The sequence below is a fragment of the Phocoena phocoena genome, chromosome 16, assembly GCF_963924675.1.
Source record: "Phocoena phocoena chromosome 16, mPhoPho1.1, whole genome shotgun sequence".
In the NCBI taxonomy this organism is placed as follows: Eukaryota; Metazoa; Chordata; class Mammalia; order Artiodactyla; family Phocoenidae; genus Phocoena; species Phocoena phocoena.
In genome coordinates this window covers 41,116,791-41,133,861 of record NC_089234.1, presented here as the reverse complement: position 1 = coordinate 41,133,861, position 17,071 = coordinate 41,116,791, and the positions used below count along the sequence as shown (strand labels likewise).

The following is a 17,071-nucleotide window of genomic DNA, read 5'->3' as shown; positions in this document are numbered from 1 at the left end:
TACAAAATAATAATAGTCTCATATTTTGATAGCACTTTTCTTATCTAAATATTTAAACTTACGTCCTTTGTAGAATTATAGTAAAATTAACCGTTTAGCCTTAATAATCACAGGTTTTAAGAAAGGTATTTAATAAGAACACAGGTGGATGGACTTTTCTTAAATAAAAGGATTACCAGCAATTGATTGCAAATATACAATTTGAATATTGCAGAATAGAGTCAATAGTTCTAATGTGTAGCTCAGAAATCTGCATTTTTAATGATTTTCCAAGTGATTCTGATGCAAGTGATCTTTAGACCACTTTACAAGAAATATATAAGCTGGAAGTTATTCTCTGTGTGTTTATTACTTTACATTTCTGCCAGAGAAATGGATATTCTTTATTTCATATACTATCTCTAAGATATGGATAAATACATCTATATGGTCTATAAATTTCAGCCCCTATTAGCACAGGAATGGTGGATTTGTTTTTTACTTCTTAGTTCACCTAGTGATCCAGTTCTCATCTATACCACCCAGTTACAGACCACAGCCTTTGAGGACCCAGTATAGGCTGAAATCATCCCACTCCATAGTGTCAAGAATGGAAATTTTAAAGAATAGGATGGACACCAGTAAGGGAAATACAGATAGGCTGGCACTTTATGCAAGCAGTTAGAAGGAAGGTCAGCAAACTCTAGCATGGCTACTCTTAGATTTTGGCTCCCAGCTGTCCATTTTAATGTCTCCTTCACCCTCAGGCAAATTGGGAACTACTGCTACTATAAAGGCACATCTTTTTACTAGCTTTAAATCTTTTTACTAGCTTTAACTCTAACACAACTTTTAAAGAAATAACATGTGTTAAACTGATTTTTGTTATTAAAGCAATGTAGCTCTCTTAGAGAAAATTTGGAAAATATATAAAAGTTAAAAGGAGAAAATAACATGACTTGTATTTCATCTAATCAGATGACATTTACATTTATACATATCCATATATATCTACACACAAGCGTATGTTGATGTGTGTGCATTCTTTAAATGATTTCATGGAGAGATGCACACAGAAGAGTGCACAAACCATAACTGTGAAGCTTAATGAATTTTCACATAGTGAAAATACTTGTATGATCACTATTCAGAACAAGAAACAGAAATTAATTAGCACTCCAGAAGCCCAGCCTTACAATCATGCCAGTTTCTACTCTACCTTCTTCACAAAAGTCATCCCTATCCTGACTTCTATCACAATGGAGTATTTCTGCCAATCTTTGAAATTTATATATTTGGACTTATGTAGTGTGTACTGTGTTGTGTCTGACTTCGTACACTCAGCCTTACATTCATGTAATTCATTGAGGTGAATGTAGTCTGTACATTCTTAGTATCACATGTTATTCCGTTGTGTGCAAAAAACACAATCTGTTATATAAACATCTACTATTGGTGGGCATTTAGGTTGTTTCCCGGCTTTGACTAAACAACACTGTTCTGCTTGTCTTTGACATTTCTTTAAATAAAATTTTATTGGGAGTTTTAAATACAGAAATATATACAAATCATACTGAATAGCTGTATAAATTTTCACAAAATAAGCCCATCAATGTAGCTAGTACACAAATAAAGAAATAAGCCATTATCAATACCCAAGAATTCTCTGCTATGCCTGGTAATATTTTTAATGACCACTGGACATTATATATGAAAAATTATAAAGGCTTGGTATAAAATTATATTGCTCAAAAGAAGATTTAATATATGTCTGTTAAAATAAGGACAGATCACCTTAATCCAACCAAAATTTGACTATTGAGTTTTTTTTTTTTTTCTTTTTTCTTTTGCGGTACGCGGGCCTCTCACTGTTGTGGCCTCTCCCGCTGCGGAGCACAGGCTCTGGACATGCAGGCTCAGCGGCCATGGCTCACGGGCCTAGCCGCTCTGCAGCATGTGGGGTGTTCCCGGACCAGGGGATGAACCCATGTCCCCTGCATCGGCAGTCGGACTCTCAACCACTGCGCTACCAGGGAAGCCCTTGACTATTGAGTTTTAATCTGAGTAAGGCCTGGTCTAGACCTTATGCAGCATTACTCATAGAGTATAGAACTTCAGTGATCCCAAGAAAGCATGTGCTATATTTAGTCTTTGATTAGACAGAGCAGTTTCCAGCTTGTGTCACGTATGAAGATGTTCCTTGATTTTGCAACAGAAAGGATGGGGTGTTTACCAGGACTTCTCCTCCTTAGTAGCTAGGAACTCCAGTTTTTGACCCCTCGGGCCCATGACTGCTGCAAAATTTCTTCAGGTTCACTTCCTCTAAGTCACTTCTTTATGCTCAGCTTTTTAGCCTCTCACCCCACGTCACTTACAGATTAGGACAAATCCTGTTTGTCTTTTTTAAAAAGAAAGTTAAGTAATTCTCTCATGACAGTACCATCTTGCTTTTCCTCCTACTTTTTATTTGCATGTTATTAGGTATTTAATATCATAGCATAATGGATTTTTCATTTTCCAGCCAAGAATACTTTTGTTCTCTAATTTTCTCTCAGCCTTCTGTGATCTGCCCCTCACTGTGACAGCTGGGTGGAGGGCATGTGCTGTACTCAGGCTTTGATTAGACAGAGCATTTTCCAGCTTGAGTCATGTATGAAGACGTTCCTTGATTGTGCAAAAGTCATTGACCTACATTATGTTCTCAAGTTGCAGCAGGCTAGGGATTTTACCTTTTAACCAGGTAGCACATACTACTGGTAGGATTACCCACTTACCATTTCCTTAAGCTTTATAACCAGAAGGTTTGTGTGTGTGTGTGTGTGTGTGTGTTTTATGATTAGTGGTGTATGGTCCTCAAATTCTGTTTAGATGTGAACCTAGAAAATTACTAATATATTATTTTCTGGTAGTATTTGCTTACCTGAAAATACCCATTTGACATACCACGCTAGTTTATAGTGTACTAGTTATATTTTTAAACAGTACAACATATAAGTGGTAAAAACTGCAGAAATGTTACATTTCAGAGAAAAAGGGGTACAAGTGTCTATAAACAAAAACCTATCACCCACAAAATGTGAACAAGATAAAGGTAAAACACTTTCTAAAAGTAAGCCTTCAGGAAATATTTGACATTTTCAAGAAGATGTTTGCCCTTTAATATCATTTGTTTTTTCCATCTGTTTTTTGAGGTGTTTGAAAATTGCGAGATTCCTCTTTTTTTTTTCTTGTCTTTTTTGGAAAGCTAAGGAATAGGAATAGTAATGAGATGACTTTCAGATAGACAAATGCCAGTATGACTAATTAACTGACATCGAAATAAAAATAACTCCTCTCACATCTAATCCCCCCTCTATTTTTTTTTTTTCTTTAAGACCTCAACTGCCACTGTAAATGTGGTGGTGACAGATGTCAATGACAATGATCCAGTGTTTGATCCCTATCTGCTCAGAAATCTGTCAGTGGTGGAAGAAGAAGCCAATGCGTTTGTGGGTCGAGTATGGGTAAGTGGAGTATTTATTTGTATCTTAAATGTATTTTTTTAAAGTGAGTAATTTTCTTACCTTTTAATTTGAAAAGAGATTCAGCTAATGCCATGTATTAAATGATAGAGCATCAGAATTATCTGAAAGCAATAAGCAAGATCACTTGGGTATAAGACAAGATGGTAATAAAGTGCATTCATTCTTGATCACTGTGCTGGATAACCTTCAAGATTTTTTTTTTTATAAATCATATTGTGTCCATATGGATTTAAGTTGTTAAGCTTGTTGATTTATATTTTATGACCATTGTATAACTTAAACATTGATTCATTTGAGAGCATTATTTTCTTATTTAATATATATTTTTACTTTCTGGAATTACAATAAAGTATTTTTAGAGAAGTATGTAATTATCTATACCATTAAGCATAAATTTGGAAACGCATACCTCAAAACACAAATGCTTAGGTGTACTGTCATTTGCTTGTGTAAACATATCTTTAGCATCTCCTGTGTACCTTATATTTCAGTTGCATCCCTGTCCAACATACTCAACATTCATTTCTAGGCATGCTCTCTTAATTCCTAACGGGAAATATTAGCCAATTTCTGTTACTCTTTTCATGAATAATCCCATTTTTCTTAAATCAGAGACAATACTTTTTTCAATTAGGCCATGCCTGGTCTTGAACATAGTGGTCTAGAAACCATAAGATGAGGGAAAATTTTGAGGAATGTACATATATCTTGAATTGTTGACCTCAGATGATGCATCTATGTGGTCTCCAGGCAAGGAAAGAATCCTCCAGCAAGAGTGAGTCAACCTGGTACCTCAAGTCCAGGTTTCAGGGTCCTACATCTTTCCTGTTAAGGCCTGGAGTTTTAAATAAGAGGTTTGCCGGTGCTTTGCAGTAAATCTTCTCTACAATTCAGCTACTATTACAATCAAACAAAGGATCTGTTTTTCAGTTCAATCCTCTCTCTGGCTTTAAAAGACGAGGGTTTCTTTAAATGCTGTCAGCGAGACCCCTCTGACTTGAGCTTGAGCTCATCAGTTTTTTTCCTGAGAGCACTGACAATACTTGCAACAACTGTTAACTCTGTAGTCATTGTCATTATCATTGTCACAATCTTTCTCAAATCCTGGAGAAATTGATAAGATATACATCCCCTTATACCTTTTTAGCATCCCAATTCACCACAAGAGAGAGTCTTGTAATTATTCTGTTACAACATGCCAAGTGGTCTTGATGCCATGTGGCCAGCAAGACATTCAACTCCAGAACCCCACACAGTACCTCTGGTATCAAAAGTTTTACTGTAGATTCTACAAGAAAAAGCCTGATGACAAAAGAGTCAGGTATAAATAGTTTTTCTGGGAAGTTAAAGTAATACTAATAGGGAAGTGAGGAAGTGATGCAGAGAAGAGAAGCCAGACAATAAAGGGATTGCAGTTAACCAGCTGTCCTTAAGAGAAATGGAGCTTAATCTGAAGGGCAAATTCTGGGAAGTGACACAAAATACATTCCCCAGAATTAATGATCCTGAAAAGTGATGGAACTGGTAAATTCACACACTAACACCTGAGAGTTCTTGGTCAGCGATGCTGTGGATGAGGGCACATTTTCAGCACTTCCTACCTCCAAGCAAGCATCCAGCTCTCTGCAATTCTGATATAAGGGCTTTCAGTGAGACTGCAGTTACTAGCAGATGGAAGTTGGCCAGAAACTCTACATGCTCTGAGGGACATGCATGGGGCACTGACAGTTTCTGTTACACCAAGCAAAGAAGGTGATTAAATCTGTATGAGGGGCATGTTCTGAAAACAGAGAAAGGGGGCAATGTTGAAGCTGATTCATGAAGGATGAATACTGGTGAGAAGGAAGTTGAAAGGGGTTAGAAACTGTCTAAGGAAAGTTGATTGCATGGATAAAAGCATAGACAAATGACAGCATGTGACATGTCATAATTACATTAATTAACATCATAAATGTTTCTCTTTGCCATGTTGTAGAAGGTGCTGGGGGGACCTCTAGAGGGTCTGAGGTGCTGGTATCATTAGATTTTTATTTTATAAAGATTGCTGCTAAGTAGATTGTAATGGAAGATTATAAATCCAGAAAGCTCAATTAGAAGGCAGGTATAATAACCCAGCTGAAATCCATGGCTGTACATTCCAAACCAGTCTAACAGCTCTCCCCTTTCGCCGTGGGTGTGTTTTTGTTATTAATTTTGAGGTGTACCTTTGAACACTGGGATCTCTGAAACTACTAGGTCTGTAGAACTATACTTGTGAAGGTAACTTGCTTGCAGCTTTAACAATTAGAAACTCTTCCCAAATAAAACTTGTCTTCGAAAAAAAAAAAAAACTTGAACTAATGTAATAGTTTAATCATAATGATAGTTAAATTATATTACAGTTGTCACTCTAGGATGCCACTTGGATGACAACTGAAAATTATTTTAATTATATCTATCAAGTATTCAGATAAAATAAAGAGGTATTGGAAATTTAGGAAAATTATCTTTCCCATTTCTTTTAATTTACTTAGCATTGGAGACATAAAACCCATAGGGAATATGCAGGTCATAACACATACATAGACATTGGCATGCTGATTGAGTTTTAGTTTTATTTTTCCTTTCTCTTAACCTATCTTTGCCACTTTTCCTAGTGATTCTTTGTCTTTGAAAGAATTACAGCATTAACTTTTATTTATTGTCTCCTGGTTCTTAAATTTGATGAGAAACATTCTCTATAATTTCTCAGCATTAAAAATTGAAATATAGATTTTAGCACTCACAATTTGATAAAGGAATGATTGTCCTGGTCTTTAGGCAATAACGTGTTTTCATAAAAACCAAAATGAGTTTGAAAGTACAAAGGAGAAGGAAAACATCCGAAGCAGTTGCATCCCACTGATTCAGCACAGTTCCAGTTCATAGAATGGAACTTTGATGCATCACAATGGTCTCCTATTGCTACCTAATGATAACTATATAATACATTAATTTCACTAAATGACTCATGCTCTACTTATAAAATTTAATTTTAACTGTCACCAAAAGCTATTAAGACACACTTAAAACCAAAATATGTATGGTTAGTTATTGTATTCAATTTGAGTTACCAACTTCGCGTTTTTGTTCTAATGACGTTTTAGTACAAGTAAACCAATGTTTGAATTCAAATGCTGAAGGAACCGTGTATTTCCTTTTTATTTATTAAGGTAGTGTTGTAGTATCAAACTTTACTTACTAGGTAATATTCTGAAGCAATATTTCTGGATTATACAGAGCCAAAAGTTTTATTAGCATATTAAAAATGAACTTAAAAAAATTTGAAGTATAGTTGATTTACAATGTTGCATTAGTTTCAGGTATACAGTAAAGTGATATGGTTATGCATATATATATTTTCAGATTATTTTTGTAATACGGGCAGAGTGGGCACACAGCCATTAGTATTATATATGACCATTAACACGTGACCCTTAGCGTGGTTAGAGGCCCCGCTCAGTCAGCCTCGTTGTGGTCTTCTGGGCAGAATGCGGCGAGAGGCAGATGGAGGCCTTCTCCCCAGGGCCCTCCAGGCCCTGCAGCCTTAGGCCACTGGATGAGCTGGGGGCCCAGGGACAGGCTGAGGGCTGTGTCCTGCAGAACTCCAGAGCCCTCGCCAGGGCCGCCCACTGGCCAGGCCCAGGCCTTTACGCAGCTGCGAACCTCTCCCCCATCCCGGCTTTCGTGACATAATGGTGGCAGCGGTCTCCATGGGCCATAGTCTGTGGAGGCCTCAGCAGCTGGACTACATGGACACTGCCATTAAGGTAGCAGCTTCAACTAGCTTCAGTCTCTCCATTCAAATTCAAAAATTGGTACAGCTTAGTTCAGTTGTCTACCCCTAGGAGGTGGCCAGAGGTCAGGGTTCAATAACATTTTCCCTTATAGGTTATTACAAAATATTGGGTATAGTTCCCTGAGCTATACAGTAGGTCCTTGTTGGTTATCTAGTTTAGATATAATAGTGTGTTTATGTTAATCCCGAACCCCTAATTTATCCGCCCCCCTTTCCCCTTTGGTAGCTATAGCTTGTTTTCTATGTCTGTGGGTCTGTTTCTGTTTTGTAAAAAGTTCATTTGTATCTTTTTTTTTTTTAGATTCCACATATAAGCGATATATATTTGTCGTTCTCTGCCTTACTTCACTTAGTGTGATCATCTCTAGGTCCATCCATATTGCTGCAAATGGCATTATTTCATTCTTTTTTATGGTTGAGTAATAGTCTGGCTAAACTTGTTTTTTAATGTAGAAGTTACTATACACAGATATAGTATACCACATTTAAATTTGAGAATCTTTTCCATATTCTCAAAACACAAGCAGTAGCAGTATAGTTGGGGGAAAGATGTATATAGAATAAAATCTAGCAAACACAGTAAGAATAGATTGTGTCTCTATGTCAAATGTGTCATACTGATTATTTACTAAAAGGAATGAAAAACACCACAAAGCACTAAGGTGGCTCTGTCAGGATTCATGGGAAAAATGTATCATCTTTAGTAACTTAACAAATTAGTAAGATTCTAGGTTAAAAAAAAAAAAAGGAAATAGATATACCAGGTGGATGTGATGCAAGACATAATTGAGCCGAAAAGGCAATTTGAGAAAAAGTCAATTGTCTGTCAATTATGGAAGATTTGCTTAGAGAAGTTCTAGAAAATTGGTTAATACATGTTGAGTTTAGATGGGGAAGGCCAGGAAGGCCTAATGAAATAGCCACTAATAAAAAGACTTGACTTGTCAGTGTAATGTTTTGTTCAGTACCCTTCACAGTATTTCACAGGAGATAAAAAATCATGATGTGATTTTTTCAATATGGTGTGTGTCATTTTCATTTGTTTTCTCAACTAATGCCTCATAGATTCAATCTTGAGTCTGGGTTGGAGAGTGAGGGGAAGATAAAGGAAGATCTTTTAATAAACACAGTCTTAGATACAGGGTCACAAGAGCACTTCTTTGTACTTTTCTAACAGAGTCTAGCTTATCAAGGAGAATGAGAGGGTGTTTTTACTTAGGCACACTTGCTGCTGTAGGTGCTTCAGCGCATCACTCTGTGTGCATGTTTCAGGTCAGTGGGTACTGAAGGGAGAGCAGCAGAGAGAAACCTTGGAGCTCATATCAAAGGTGTCTAGCCTTCACGATAGCATCTCTTTGAGGAGTTTCTTAGGGGCCAGAATTCTTTTTCAGTTCAGTTCAGTTCAGTTTTCAGAGTAGCCCTGGGCATGCATGCGTGCACAGGTTCATCAGAGAAGGCATATTTGGAAACAACACTGCCTGTTAAGGTTAAAACATGTTCTCAGCATGATATACAATACAGAATGAACCTCTTCCCAGCAAACTTCCAGTTAATACCTTGTAGAATTTCTTATGCTGAACTGACTTCTTTTAGCTCTAAGTAACAAAAATAGAGCTCTGAGTCAACAAAATGTTCTTCTAGTTCTAAAATAAGACAGACTGAATTTATTTAACCTGAAACAGAAATGTATTCCCATTGTGAGATCTGCATGCTAAATCTCAGCTGAGATGAAGTGGTAGTGATTCAGTTTTAAACCCTTAAAGCAGTTTTAAAATCATTAGTAAACTGCAGTGTTTAGAAGGGTAGTGATGGTGCCATTTTAAAAAGAAATTGATATCTCCTTCAACTATACAATTTAATATTAAATAAAATAAATCTGAACCTCAGTGGTCTGTCTCTGATTAACATAGTTGTCGTCTCCCTGTGTGGGGTTCTAAAAATGAAGGTGGGGAGGTTTACGGTGTTTTATTTAGCTTTTCTAGCTCAGCATGATGTTCAACAGTGCCTAAAACTATAATACTACTTTTTTAAGTGGGCCACAAGTGTGGATTTTTATGGGTTCTCTTGTCAAATCAAACTATATAATGCAAAAACTGTGCTCAGTCAAGTAAAGAAACCCACACAATTTGAAAACTTAATGATGTCCATTTTAATGCTGCTACCTAAAAGTATTTATAATGGAGATTTATCTAGTGTGAGTATTTTTGAAGCTTGATGATCTTTCAGGTATTGAATTAGTGGTTCATAAATAGACTAGAAAATTTTATGCATATATTTTTAATATTTACTTGGGATATATCCTTTCGCCAGTTTTTAGTCTTACTATCAGCTATTATAATAGATACATGTACATGTGCATACGTGTGTGTGTGTATAAATATTCACAGTTGTATAATCCCAGATGCATAATGAATGATATCCATCCTCAACCCCATAGTAACTCATGACCTCTTTATTACTAAATGTCATCTTTATCTGAATAACTTCACTGCTGCATTTGAGATGGATCTCACACTCTCCTTTATGGGACTCTACTACCTGTTTGCTCCTGGTTTTCATGTTTAAGCATGTCTGATTCTTTTTGTCTTCCCTTTATCTGTTTCTTCATAAACCTTCTTTAAACAATATTGTATTAGTCCTTTTCCTCCTAGTTCTATTGAGGTAAAACTGGTATACAAAAAGGGACAGATAATTAATGTATGCGATTTGGTGACTTCCAGTTGGGAAATATACATGTACACTTGTGTTACCATCACCACAATCAAGGTAATAACCATATTCATCACCTCCAAAACAAACTCTGGATATTGGAACTGTCCTCTCATTTGTTTTAATTCTACACATTTTTGGGGAGAAATTCCACTGACATTAAAAACCACTGTTTTAATTACACTTGGATGCTGATGTCTTCCACAGCTATATCTGTAACTGCTTCTGCTCCTTCAGCCTACAGCCTCAAATAGACATTTATCTGTAAAAAGCAAACCCGCCTGAATGTCCTAGAGGCACCTCAAATTCAGCATGTTTAAGATTGAACCCTTATTTTCATCTTCCTCAGAAAGGGCTTCTTCTCCTGAATTCTGCCTCTCAGTTTATTATTCCCAAGCCAAACCGGAGAGGCATCTCAGTCTTCTCTTTGTCCCTCACTGTCCGTATCCAGTCAGTCACCAATCTTGATAATTTTACATGCTTCAAATAGTTTTCAGATTTTCTCCTCTCTCCAAAACAACAACAGTCAGGCTCTCATTTTATGTCGCCTGACCTATTGTTACAACCTCCTAATACATTATCCTATCATTAATCTTAACAAACCTCATACTTATCCTTAATGTAACTGCTGGGGATGTCTCTAAAAAACATAGTTCAATAGTAGAAAGTAACCCTCAATGCAGCAAACAAGGCACACTTCCCATTACTGCTTTTACAACTTCACCTCCAGGAACACTAACCTGCTTGAGATTACTAATGCATGTTCTCAGAACTCTCCCATGTCTGTTTGCCTCTGCTCATGCCCTCTGCCCTCATTTCTTCATTCTTCATTTCCATCCTTGAAAATTTTAGTCAAACATAATCTTTTCCAGAAAAGCTTTTTCTGAACTTTCCTATGTCCTAAATGGCCCATCTCACACTGTGCACAACTTTTTGGTAGTGCTTACCAAAGTCTATTGAAAGTTTCCATTTACTCAAATTTCTTGAAATCAGAGACTGTGTCATATTGATCCTAGAAACCTCACTACCCAGCCCAATATTTGGGTCTTATAAGATGCTAAATTAAACTAGACCTAATGGATTAAAATGATCTGAAAGTACATTTTTCCACTGAAGATTCATGAACGTTGTAGAAAGAGAAATATATGTCAACAACTAAAATACCTATTTGGCTTACCTCACACACATACGTGCAAGTAAATAAGTAGTCTTGATAAATGGAGAAAAACTGTTAATACTGGAAATCTCTCTACTTTTAGAATTGCAACATGTAGAATAGTATATATAGGGTTGATTTAAAAAGCAGTATTGGAGACCTTCAAGATGGCGGAAGAGTAAGACGTGGAGATCACCTTCCTCCCCACAGATACATTAGAAATACATCTACATGTGGAACAGCTCCTACAGAGCACCTACTGAACGCTGGCAGAAGACCTCAGACTTCCCAAAAGGCAAGAAACTCCCCATGTAACTAGGTAGGGCAAAAGAAAAAAAAAAGAGACAAAAGAATAGAGACGGGACCTAAACCAGTGGGAGGGAGCTGTGAAGGAGGGAAGGTTTCCACACTCTAGGAAGCCCCTTGGCAGGCAGAGATGGTGGGTGGCAGGCACCCTGAGAGGCTTGTCTGCTCCCCTCTGGGTCGGGTTGGGGCTGGGAGCTGAGGCTCAGGCTTCGGAGGTCAGATCCCAGGGAGAGGACTGGGATTGGGCTGCGTGAACACAGCCTGAAGGGGGCTAGTGCACAACAGCAGGGAGGGAGTCCGGGAAAATGTCTGAAACTCCCTAAGAAGCAAGAGACTTTTTCTTGCCTGTTCGTTTTGTCGTGTGCGAGGAGAGGGGATTAAGAGCGCTGCTTAAAGGAGCTCCAGAGATGGGCGCGAGTCGCGGCTAACAGCGCAGACCCCAGAAACGGGCATGAGATGCTAAGGCTGCTGCTGCTGCCACCAAGAAGACTGTGTGCAAGCACAGGTCACTATCCATGCCTCCCCTCCGGGGAGCCTGTGCAGCGCGCCACTGCCAGGGACCCGTGATCCAGGGACAACTTCCCCGGGAGAACGCAAGGCGCGCCTCAGGCTGGTGCAATGTCACGCTGACCTCTGCCGCCGCAGGCACGCCCCTCATCCATACCCCTCCTTCCCCACGGCCTGAGTGAGCCAGAGCCGCCAAATCAGCTGCTCTTTTAACCCTGTCCTGTCTGAGCGAAGAACAGATGCCCTATGGCGACCTACATGCAGAGGCAGGGCCAAATCCAAAGCTGAACTCCGGGAGCTGTGCGAACAAAGAAGAGAAAGGGAAATCTCTCCCAGCAGCATCAGGAACAGCAGATACAATCTCTACAATCAACTTGATGTTCCCTGCATCTGTGGAATACCTGATAGACAACGAATCATTCCAAATTGAGGTGGTGGACTTTAGGAGCAACAATATATATATATATTTTTTTCCTCTTTGCCTTTCGTGAGTGTGTATGTGTATGCTTGTGTGTGTGATTCTGTCTGTATAGCTTTGCTTTTACCATTTGTCCTAGGCTTCTGTCGGGTTTTTTTTTTTTTTTTTTTTAGTATACTTTTTAGTGCTTGTTATCATTGGTGGATTTGTTTTTTGCTTTGGTTGCTCTCTTCTTTCTGTATTTATTTTCTTTTTTTTTTTTGCGGTACTCGGGCCTCTCACTATTGTGGCCTCTCCCGTTGCGGAGCACAGGCTCCGGACGCACAGGCTCAGTGGCCGTGGCTTACGGGCGCAGCCGCTCCACGGCATGTGGGATCTTCCCGGACGGGGGCACGAACCCGTGTTCCCTGCATCGGCAGGTGGACTCTCAACCACTGTGCCACCAGGGAAGCCCTATATTTCTTTTTTTTAATTTGTTCATTTTTAATAATTATTTTTTATTTTAAAAACTTTATTTAATTAATTTATTTTTCTTTCTTTCTTTCTTTTTTTCTCCCTTTTATTCTGAGCTATGTGGATGACAGGGTCTTGGTGCTCCGGCTGGGTGTCAGGCCTCTGCCTATGAGGTGGGAGAGCCGAGTTCAGGACATTGGTCCACCAGAGACCTCCCAGCTCCATGTAATATTAGATGGCAAAAATCTCCCAGGGATCTCCATCTAAACGCCAAGACCCAGCTCCACTCAACAACCAGCAAGCTACAGTGCTGGACACCCTATGCCAAACAACTATCAAGACAGGGACACAACACCACTCATTAGCAGAGAGCCTGCCTACAATCATAATAAGGTCACAGACACCCCAAAACACACCACCAGATGAGAACATGAACACCAGAAAGACAAGATCCAGCCTAGAACACAGGCAGTAGTCCCCTCCACAAGGAAGCCTACACAATGCACTGAAACAAACTTAGCCACTGGGGGCAGACACCAAAAACAACAGAAACTATGAACCTGCAGCCTGCGAAAAGGAGACCCCAAACACAGTAAGTTAAGAAAAATGAGAAGACAGAGAAACATACAGCAGATGAAGGAGCAAGGTAAAAACCCACCAGACCTAACAAATGAAGAGGAAATAGGCAGTCTACCTGAAGAAGAATTCAGAGTAATGATAGTAAATGTGATCCAAAATCTTGGAAATAGAATGGAGAAAATACAAGAAATGTTTAACAAGGACCTAGAAGAACAAAAGAGCAAACAGACACTAATGAACAACACAATAAATGAAATTATAAATTCTCTAGAAGGAATCAATAGCAGAATAACTGAGGCAGAAGAGCAGATAAGTGACCTGGAAGATAAAATAGTGGAAATAACTACTGCAGAGCAGAATAAAGAAAAAACAATGAAAAGAATTGAGGACAGTCTCAGAGACCTCTGGGACAACATGAAACACACCAACATTGGAATTATAGGGGTCCCAGAAGAAGAGGAAAAAAAGAAAGGGACTGAGAAAGTATTTGAAGAGATTATAGTTGAAAATTTCCCTAATATGGTAAAGGAAATAGTTAATCAAGTCCAGGAAACGCAAAGAGTCCCATACAGGATAAATCCAAGGAGAAACACGCCAAGACACATATAAGTCAAACTATAAAAAATTAAATACAAAGAAAAAATATTACAAGCAGCAAGGGAAAAACAACAAATAGCATACAAGGGAATCCCCATAAGGTTAACAGCTGATCTTTCAGCAGAAGATCTACAAGCCAGAAGGGAGTGGCAGGACATATTTAAAGTGATGAAAGGGGAAAACCTACCACCAAGATTACTCTACCCCTCAAGGATTTCATTCTCATTCGACGGAGAAATTAAAATCTTTACAGACGAGCAAGAATGAAGAGAATTCAGCATCACCAAGCCAGCTTTACAACAAGTACTAAAGGAACTTCTCTAGGCAGGAAACACAAGAGAAGGAAAAGACCTAACAGTAACAAACCCAAAGCAATTAAGAAAATGGTAATAGGAACATACATATCGATAATTAACTTAAACGTAAAAGGATTAAATGCTCCAACCAAAAGAAATAGACTGGCTAAATGGATACAAAAACAAGACCCATATTTATGCTGTCTACAACAGACTGACTTCTGACATAGGGACACGTACAGAATGAAAGTGAGGGGATGGAAAAAGATATTCCATGCAAATGGAAATCAAAAGAAAGCTGGGGTAGCAATTCTCATATCAGACAAAATAGACTTTAAAATAAAGACTATTACACGAAACAAGGAAGGACACTACATAATGGTCAAGTGATCAATCCAAGAAGAAGAGATAACAATTGTAAATATTTATGTACCCAGCATAGGAGCACCTCAATATATAAGGCAAATGCTAGCAGCCATAAAAGGGGAAATTGACAGTAACACAATCATAGTAGGGGAGTTTAACACCCCACTTTCACCAACAGACAGATCATCAAAATGAAAATAAATAAGGAAACACAATATTTACATGATACATTAAACAAGATGGACTTAATTGATATTTATAGGACATTACATCCAAAAACAACAGGATACACTTTCTTCTCAAGTGCTCATGGAACATTTTCCATGATAGGTCATATCTTGGGTCACAAATCAAGCCTTAGTAAATTTAAGAAAATTGAAATTGTATCAAGTATCTTTTCCAACCACAACGCTATGAGACTAGATACCAATTACAGGAAAAAATCTGTAAAAAATACAAACACATGGAGGCTAAACAATACACTACTTAACCAAGAGATCACTGAAGAAATCAAAGAGGAAATCAAAAAATACCTAGAAACAAATGACAATGAAAACATGATGACCCAAAACCTATGGGATGCAGCAAAAGCAGTTCTAAGAGGGAAGTTTATAGCAATACAATCCTACCATAAGAAACAAGAAACTTCTCAAATAAACAACCTAACCTTACACCTAAAGCAATTAGGCAAAGAAGAACAAAAAAACCCCCAAAGTTAGCAGAAGGAAAGAAATCATAAAGATCCGATCAGAAATAAATGAAAAAGAAATGAAAGAAACAATAGCAAAGATCAATAAAACTAAAACCTGGTTCTTTGAGAAGATAAACAAAATTGATAAACCATTAGCCAGATTAAGCAAGAAAAAAAGGGAGAAGACTCAAAAGAATTAGAAATGAAAAAGGCGAAGTAACAACTGGCACTGCAGAAATACAAAGGATCATGAGAGATTACTATAAGCAACTATATGCCAATAAAATGGACAACCTGGAAGAAATGGACAAATTCTTAGAAAAGCACAACCTTCTAGACTGAACCAGGAAGAAACAAAATATAAACAGACCAATCACAAGCACTGAAATCGAAACTGAGATTAAAAACTTTCCAACAAAAACCCAGGACCAGATGGCTTCACAGGTGATTTCTATCAGATATTTAGAGAAGAACTAACACCTATCCTCCTCAAACTCTTCCAAAATATGGCAGAGGGAGTAACACTCCCAAACTCATTCTACAAGGCCACCATCAACCTGATACCAAAACCAAAGATGTCACAAAAAAAACCCTACAGGCCAGTATCACTGATGAACATAGATGAAAAAATCCTCAACAAAATACTAGCCAACAGAATCCAACAGCACATTAAAAGGATTATACACCATGATCAAGTGAGGTTCATCCCAGGAATGCAAGGATTCTTCAGTATACACAAATCAATCATTGTGATACACCATATTAACAAATTGAAGAATAAAAACCATATCATCATCTCAATAGATGCAGAAAAAGCTTCTGACAAAATTCAACACCCATTTATGATAAAAACCCTCCGTAAAGTAGGCATAGAGGGAACTTAACATAATAAAGGTCCTATATGACAAACCCACAGCCAACAACGTTCTCAGTGGTGAAAACCTGAAACCATTTCCACTAAGATCAGGAACAAGACAAGGTTGTCCCCTCTCACCACTGTTATTCAACATTGTTTTGGAAGTATTAGCCACAGCAGTCAGAGAAGCAAAAGAAATAAAAGAATCCAAATAGGAAAAGAAGAAGTAAAGCTGTCAGTGTTTGCAGATGCCATGATACTGTACATAGAGAATGCTAAAGACCCTACCAGAAAACTACTAGAGCTAATCAATGAATTTGGTAAAGTAGCAGGATACACAATTAATGGACAGAAATCTCTTGCATTCCTATGCCCTAATGATGAAAAGTCTGAAAGAGAAATTAAGGAAACATTCCCATTTACCACTGCAACAAAAAGAATAAAATACCTAGGAATAAACCTACTTAAGGAGACAAAGGACCTGCATGCAGAAAAGTATAAGACACTGATGAAAGAAATTAAAGATCATACAGACAGATGGAGAGATATACCATGTTCTTGGATTGGAGGAATCATCATTGTGAAAATGACTATACTACCTAAAGCAATCTACAGGTTCAATGAAATTCCTATCAAACTACCACTGGCATTTTTCACAGAACTAGAACAAAAAATTTCATAATTTGTATGGACACACAAAAGACCCCGAATAGCCAAAGCAATCTTTAGAATGAAAAATAGAGCTGGAGGAATCAGGCTCCCTGACTTCAGACTATACTACAAAGCTTTAGAAATCAAGCCAGTCTGGTACTGGCAC

At 37.9% G+C, this 17,071-nt stretch overlaps 1 protein-coding gene across 8 annotated transcripts in view; it reads left to right on the top strand.

Annotated features, from left to right (window-relative positions):
- PCDH15 (protocadherin related 15) overlaps positions 1 to 17,071 on the top strand; it is a 714,536-nt gene that overhangs the window by 482,333 nt on the left and 215,132 nt on the right. For all 8 annotated transcript variants that reach the window (XM_065894178.1, XM_065894175.1, XM_065894174.1 and 5 more), the window contains one exon: positions 3,354 to 3,482. In XM_065894178.1, the coding sequence (XP_065750250.1) occupies positions 3,354 to 3,482 (129 nt within the window). The remainder of the gene's footprint in view (positions 1 to 3,353; positions 3,483 to 17,071) is intronic.